The sequence below is a fragment of the Nansenia antarctica genome (genome assembly GCF_963989245.1).
Source record: "Nansenia antarctica genome assembly, chromosome: 5".
Taxonomy (NCBI): Eukaryota; Metazoa; Chordata; class Actinopteri; order Argentiniformes; family Microstomatidae; genus Nansenia; species Nansenia antarctica.
The window spans coordinates 5,292,407-5,299,906 of NC_137690.1; the positions used below are offsets into that span (position 1 = coordinate 5,292,407).

Consider the following 7,500-nt stretch of genomic DNA (forward strand, 5'->3'; position numbering starts at 1 on the left):
AACACTGCCCCCTGTAGGAGAGGAGGACTGTGGTTATTGTCTTATTTACTCACTGCTGCTAAGCGACATTGTAGGCTGTTCTCTCCCCCTATCCCGCCTTACCTCAGCCGTTCTCTCCCCCTATCCCGCCTTGCCTCAGCTCGTTCTCTCCCCCTATCCCACCTTACCTCAGCCGTTCTCTCCCCCTATCCGCTTGTTAAGTCGTGACGTATTTCCGGGTCCCAACGTTGGCTGAGGCGCTGTCTTCGAAATGGAGAAATAATAATAATAATTAATTATATTTATATAGCGCTTTTCCGAGGCTCAAATACCCTGACAGGAGAAAACGGGAAAGTGCTGTGTCCCTTGTTGAATGAATAGATCCGAGTCTAAAAAACGATTAAACTGTCATTCTACCGCTGTAGCACACTGGTACTCTGGTGCGGAGAATTTCTGGTTTAGACCCGGAAATAGTTAAACGTCACTTTTGACGTCAGACTTAACAAGCGGATCCCGCCTTGCCTCAGCTCGTTCTCTCCCCCTATCCCGCCTTGCCTCAGCTCGTTCTCTCCCCCTATCCCACCTTACCTCAGCTCGTTCTCTCCCCCTATCCCACCTTACCTCAGCCGTTCTCTCCCCCTATCCCCCCTTACCTCAGCCGTTCTCTCCCCCTATCCCCCCTTACCACAGCTCGTTCTCTCCCCCTATCCTCCCTTACCTCAGCCGTTCTCTCCCCTTATCCCGCCTTCCCTCAACCGTTCTCTCCCCCTATGCCACCTTGCCTCAGCTCGTTCTCTCCCCCTATCCCACCTTACCTCAGCTCGTTCTCTCCCCCTATCCCACCTTACCTCAGCCGTTCTCTCCCCCTATCCCCCCTTACCTCAGCCGTTCTCTCCCCCTATCCCCCCTTACCACAGCTCGTTCTCTCCCCCTATCCTCCCTTACCTCAGCCGTTCTCTCCCCTTATCCCGCCTTCCCTCAACCGTTCTCTCCCCCTATGCCACCTTGCCTCAGCTCGTTCTCTCCCCCTATCCCGCCTTACCTCAGCCGTTCTCTCGCCCTATCCCCCATTACCTTAGCCATACTCTCCCCCTATCCCGCCTTACCTCAGCCGTTCTCTCGCCCTATCCCCCATTACCTTAGCCATACTCTCCCCCTATCCCGCCTTACCTCAGCTCGTTCTTGTGTATCTCAATGATCTTCCTCTCCAGTTTGAGAGACTGTTTGGGGAACAGCTTGAAGTCTCGGATGTAGTCTGACGGGTGCTCATCTGGGTCGTAGTCCCCGAGTTCAGCTGGGAGGGGGAAGGAAGGAGAGGGAGGGGAGGGAGGGGAGGAGAGGAGAGGGAAGGGGAGGAGGGGGAAGGGGGGGGAGGAAGGAGAGGGAGGGGAGGAGAGGAGAGGGAAGGGGAGGAGGGGGAAGGGGGGGGGGGAAGGAGAGGGAGGGGAGGAAGGGACAGGAGAGGAAGGAGAGGGGGAGGAGGGGAGGAGAGGAGAGGATGGGGAGAAGGAGGAGGGGAAGGAGGGGGAGGGAAGGAGAGGAGTGGAAGGAGAGGGAGGGATAGGAGAGGAGAGGGAGGGGAAGGAGAGGAGAGGGAGGGGAAGGAGAGGAGAGAGAGGAGAAGAGAGGTAGGAGAGGGAGGAGAAGAGAGGAAGGAGAGTGGGAGGAGGGGGAGGGACAGGAGAGGAGAGGGAGGAGAAGAGAGGTAGGAGAGGGAGGAGAAGAGAGGAAGGAGAGTGGGAGGAGAGGGGAGGAGGGGGAGGGACAGGAGAGGAGAGGGAGGGACAGGAGAGGAGAGGGAGGATGGGGAGAAGGAGGAGGGGAAGGAGAGGGGGAGGGAGAGGGAACATTTGATTAATTCGACAATAATCCTGCTGCACTGTAATGAACAGCCTAAGGTGGGAGAGGGACCTGTCCTCATTAATCACACTGACAGATGACCACCAGCAGGGGGCACCGCAGTGTCGCTAGATCAGCCAATCAAGGCTCTCCTCTCTCCGGGGCTCAGCCAATCAGACTCTCCCCTCTCTAGGGCTCAGCCAATCAAGGCTCTCCTCTCTCCGGGGCTCAGCCAATCAAGACTCTCCCCTCTATAGGGCTCAGCCAATCAAGGCCCTCCTCCCTTCAGCGCTCAGCCAATCAAAGCTCTCCTCTCTACAGGGGCTCAGCCAATCAAAGCTCTCTTCTCTACAGGGCTCAGCCAATCAGAGCCAGGGTTAAGTGCTGGTCAAGGCAGGATTGGTTGATCAGACAGAGGGATAAGCCCTGTTAAAATCCCTGTTGGACCCACTTCAAACGGAACCGGCTCTGACTTGGACGCTAACACAGAATGTCCTGGGACCAGGGGAGGCTGGTGTGGGTGGGTTTCATATTCCATTCCTCATTTCTGTCCCACGCCTTACAATGAGTCCGTCCTCCGATTTCTACCTCCGCCAGCCTTCAGATCTGTTGCTCTGGGAGCGTATGATGAGGTCTGCTGTGTGTCCGGTTGCATTAACTCGAAGTAAGTAGGGCTAATACACAGAGGAGCTCTGGGATCGTCTGAGCAGGCCTGGGTGTTCAGCTTGGTTGCTCTGGGATCGTCTGAGCAGGGCTGGATGTGCATGAGTGCTCATTACTAACGAGTGAGCGGGGACAGGGAGGAGGGGCGGGGCCAGGAAGGAGGGGGCGGGGCTTACCCTGTATGATACACGCCCCCAGGTACGCAGCGTCGGCAAAGGGGCAGAGGAGACGACCGTGGTACACGTCCCTCTTCAGCTGGAGGTAGAGCAGGTACCTACACACACACACACACACACACACACACACACAGAGGTTAGAACAACAGCTACAGTATCTGGGGAGGCTGGCGGAGGCAGAAATCGGAGGACGGTTTGTCATCTGTATAGAGACCCACGTTTACCCAACGTACAGGCTGCCATCTGCACAGACAGCTGCGTCACAGCTGGCACAGCCACGGCTGTCTTCTCTCTGGTCTGGTGTTTCCATGTTGGTCATTTAGCAGCCTCTTTCATCCACCAAAGCCATTTACAATTCAGAAATCAGAATCACTTTTATTACATACTACTCTCCCAAGGACACAAAAGTAAAACAAAAACAAAACAAAAGCAGAAGAAGTTCTTGGCTTTGGTTCCTCAACATTGACAATGCAGCATTCAGATATACAGATATTGAAAAAACAACAATAGCACAGTAATAATAATACAATAAAAATAAAGCAACATAAGTGGGCAAAAAAAGTAATCCCACAACGAGGAAAGGAAGTAAAGTGGAAATAAAGTGGCCTTTTGGTAAAGTGGTAATTTCACAGCGGCCCCAATAGTGCAGAAATGCTGTGACACAAAATGCGATACAACACAATACAATACAGCACAATACAACACAATACAACACAATACAACACAACAGTGAATCAGTCCAACGGTACACAAGTACTACAGTAGTGTGCAGCTGCCATACTACTGCTATATGTTGATATCTGCAGTGTGTGTGTGGTTGGCTGAGGGGGTGGCAGTCCCTTGAACCCTTCCAGTGTATTTCACCGGGGGTTGCCTGATTGCTTGGGGGGACATAGCTGTTTGTCAGCCTCTGGGTTTTAGCCCCAAGGCTTCGGGACCGTTTCCCCCGACGGCAAACGGGTCGAACAAACAAGCAGGTTTGTCTGAAGCCAGGGAATCAGCTTTACATCGACTCATCCTGAGTAAGTAGAATAAGTGAGGACGAGTGTGTTGTCTGTCTATTGTCTGTTTACCCTCATAAACATGGCCGTGTGACAGGGAGAGTTACCCCTGGGGGGTATTCCATCAACGCCGCTAAAGGAAAAACCCAGGCTTATTTAGATTTTGATAAGACATGAAAATAAGCCTGGATTTTCCTTTAGCGACGTTGATGGAATACCCCCCCCCCCCCCCCCCCCAGGGTCATAAACCCATCGACACAATCAATCAGGTTTATTTGTGTCGCACGTTTTTTTACGCAGACAAATGTGGCAAAGTGCTTCGCTACGAGAACAATGCTATACAATATAAACAACAAATACAACCCAGGAAGGAAGAAACCTTGAGAGGAACCAGACTCCAGGGGGGGCCGTCATGTGGAATGTGGTGCAGTGGAGTGAAGGGTTAAGGGGGGGTATTCCATCGACGTCGCTTTAAAGGAAAATCCAGTCTCCAGTCTTATCAAAATAAGCCTGGATTGTCCTTTAGCGACATTGATGTAATTACCCCCCAGGGGTCAATCTCACACACGCAAGATGGCCGCCCCCGCAAACATTTTCCTGAGAGAGAGAGAGAGAGAGAGAGAGAGAGAGAGAGACAGAGACAGAGACAGAGAGAGAGAGACAGAGACAGAGAGAGAGAGACACAGAGAGAGAGAGACAGAGACAGAGACAGAAAGAGACAGAGAGAGAGACAGAGAGAGAGACAGAGAGAGAGAGAGAGAGACAGAGAGAGAGAGACAGACAGAGAGAGAGAGAGAGTGACAGACAGAGAAAGAGAGAGAGAGAGAGAGAGAGAGAGAGAGAGAGAGAGAGAGAGAGAGAGAGAGAGACGAGCCGTACCCTCCACCATTCATCACACCACTCGCTCCCATGCCGGTTGCCATGGGGATCACCCCAGTACAGGATACGAGTTACCATGGAGACCTCCACCACAGAGGACCAGTTACAATGGCGACGGCTTCCGCGAGGGGCTAAGTGTGTGTGTGTGTGTGTGTGTGTGTGTGTGTGTGTGTGTGTGCGCCGCGCTGATGGGTCTCCGGTTACCGCGACAACTGAGTTGTTGAAACCAGACACTTCTGTTACCATGGAAACCCCAGAGTGGCATCTCGCCGGGAGAGAAAGTTCCAGAAGGAGACGAGAGTCGAGCGACACAAAAACACATACACACACACACACACACAAACACTTCACACACTCAAAGAGCTGACTGAACTTGTACAAACATGCCCTTAGCTAATGCACGCACACACGCGCACACACACACACACACACACACACACACACACACAGCGACTTAAGCAAGGCCAGAGAGAAGAAGAAAAGAACGACAGATTGAATAGAAGTGAAGAGCCCGCTGCGTCTGAATTGTCTGAATGGGTTTATTATAGAGGCTGGCCAAACAGCTACACACACGCGTACATACACACACACACACAGAGACGCACACACACACAGTACTACTGACACACACATGGAAACACTCAGGCTATGTCCACACTAATACGTTTTTTTTGATAAACGTTTTTTGTATATACAAATATTACCGTCCACACCAGCATGTTGTTTTTTATTCGTTTTTCAGATTTTATCCCCTTTTTTCACCCAATTTGGTAGCCAATTGAACCCAACCTAGCATCCAATTATCCCCTGCCTATTGCGTAGGATCCGCCACACGACCCCGTGGCCGGCAGTCCCAGAGGAGGGCGCCAGGCAGACTAGCTGACTGGCTCCTCGAGCCCAGTACCGTTACTCCAGCACCAGACGGGGGCGGTGTTGCGCGACGGATCCTTGTCCGGAACTACTCCTATACCGCCCTCGGGAGCGGCCGCCCAATATGTCGCTCCCCGTGTGTGCCCCAGCCATATCCGGATCTGGCGAGCTGGGATACGATCCCAGTCCCCGGTGGGCAACTTGCACTAGTGGCCAGTGCTTAGACCGCTACACCACCGCGGGGCACATCACACCAGCATGTTTAAACGCAATATAAACGCTGTCATTGAGCATTCCACACCCGTAGTCGGCGATATAATTTTAACCCCATTGGTGGCCAATCAGACGCCTCTGTCTCTCAATGTTCTCGATCATTAACTGTGCATTTATCTGTAAACAGGTTACAAGTCCAGTTGACAGTGAAAGAACTAGAAGCACTTTGTACACATCCATTTTCCTCGCTTGTGTAGCCTCGACCACCGTTGCCTGTTGTAAACAAAGTAGTTACTGGTGCCAGGATATGACGTTGGAGGGAACAGCAAACAGCTGCAGTGCGCATGATCATAGAAATCTACGCCCTTGGGGCGCTTAGGTGGCGTAGCGGGTTAAGCGCTGACCATTTAACCGTAGAGTCCCCGGTTCGATTCCGGCCGGGGACATATCCTGCATGTCATCCCTCCTCTCTCTCTCACCCATCCTTCCTGTCTAAATCTTCACTGTAACTGTCAATAAAGATGAAAAATACGAGTGGGACTACCCCACTCAGAAAAAATTACTTACTACATGATGACGTGACGAATAAAAAAACCTCTATTTATCTATCTCGTCCACACGTCAAAAATATCCAGCGAATATACAGCGTTTTAAAAAATCGTCACTCTGGCAGGCGTTTTTAAAAAAAAATCGTTTTCAGGGGGCAAAAACTTGTTTCTCTGGCAGGAAAAAATAAATAAATAATAATAATACATTTGTTTGCGTCTGGACGAACCCCCCAAAACGAATATAAAAATCCACGTTTATCACAAAAACGTATAGGTGTGGTGGGTGGAGGGGAGGGAGGGAGGGGTGGAGGGGAGGGAGGGAGGGGTGGAGGGGAGGGAGGGAGGGAGGGGTGGGTGGAGGGGAGGGAGGGGTGGAGGGGAGGGAGGGGTGGGTGGAGGGAGGGGTGGGTGGAGGGGAGGGAGGGGTGGAGGGGAGGGAGGGGTGGGTGGAGGGGAGGGAGGGGTGGGTGGAGGGAGGGGTGGGTGGAGGGGAGGGAGGGGTGGGTGGAGGGGAGGGAGAAAAACAGAAAATATTCATGCTTTTTTCAATGTACATGACATGTTCTATACTGGAATAAAAAATATGATATATACAAACCAAAAAAAACATCAGAATGGGGATTATGTTTTTCGTCATTATTTTGCCACGGTCATTTTCTTTTTTCTTTTTTTTTCTGAGTGGAGCAGTCCCACTCATATTTTTCATTTTTATTGACAGTTACAGTGAAGATTTAGACAGGAAGGATGGGTGAGAGAGACTGCCTCGAGCTGACAGAAAGGCTCCGGTAACTCAGATAACCACTCTGTACAGTTGTGGTGAGCAGAAAAGCTTCTCAGAACGCACGACCCATCGAACCTCGAGGCGGACGGGCTACAACAGCAGAAAGGGAAGCACGTCGGGTTCCACTTCTGTCGGCCAATAACTGAAAGCTAGCTGAGGCTGCAGTGGACACAGGCTCACCAAAGCTGTACAGTTGAAGACTGGAGAAGCGTAGCCTGGCCTGACGAATCTCCATTTCTCCTGAGGCACACAGATGGTAGGGTCAGAATCTGGCAACCAACAGCATGAATCCATGGACCCAACCTGCCTTGTCAACAGTCCAAGCTGGTGGTGGAGGAGGAGGAGGAGATGGTGTAGGGAATGTTTTCTTGGCACATTTTGGGCCCTGTAGCAGGCTGAAGGGAGTGGGGTTTTCATGCCACCATGTTTGATAACAAAACAACAAAGTTCAAATTCAAATGTAATGTGGAAGTTTTATTAAGGGTTATTTTTACATCTGGGAGGGGGATTCGGCAATCTACTCAAAAGTCCACAATCCTTAATGAGAGTAG

The 7,500-nt window shown here is 51.5% G+C and overlaps 1 protein-coding gene across 1 annotated transcript in view; it reads right to left on the reverse strand.

The window, feature by feature from the left end:
• frmd3 (FERM domain containing 3) overlaps nt 1-7,500 on the reverse strand; it is a gene marked incomplete at both ends in the record, with an annotated part of 53,927 nt that overhangs the window by 32,044 nt on the left and 14,383 nt on the right. Inside the window, 3 exon segments of the mRNA XM_080532954.1 lie at nt 1-11; nt 1,150-1,273; nt 2,658-2,755. The exon segment at nt 1-11 is cut by the window's left edge and continues 77 nt beyond it. Coding sequence (XP_080389080.1) covers nt 1-11; nt 1,150-1,273; nt 2,658-2,755 — 233 coding nt within the window.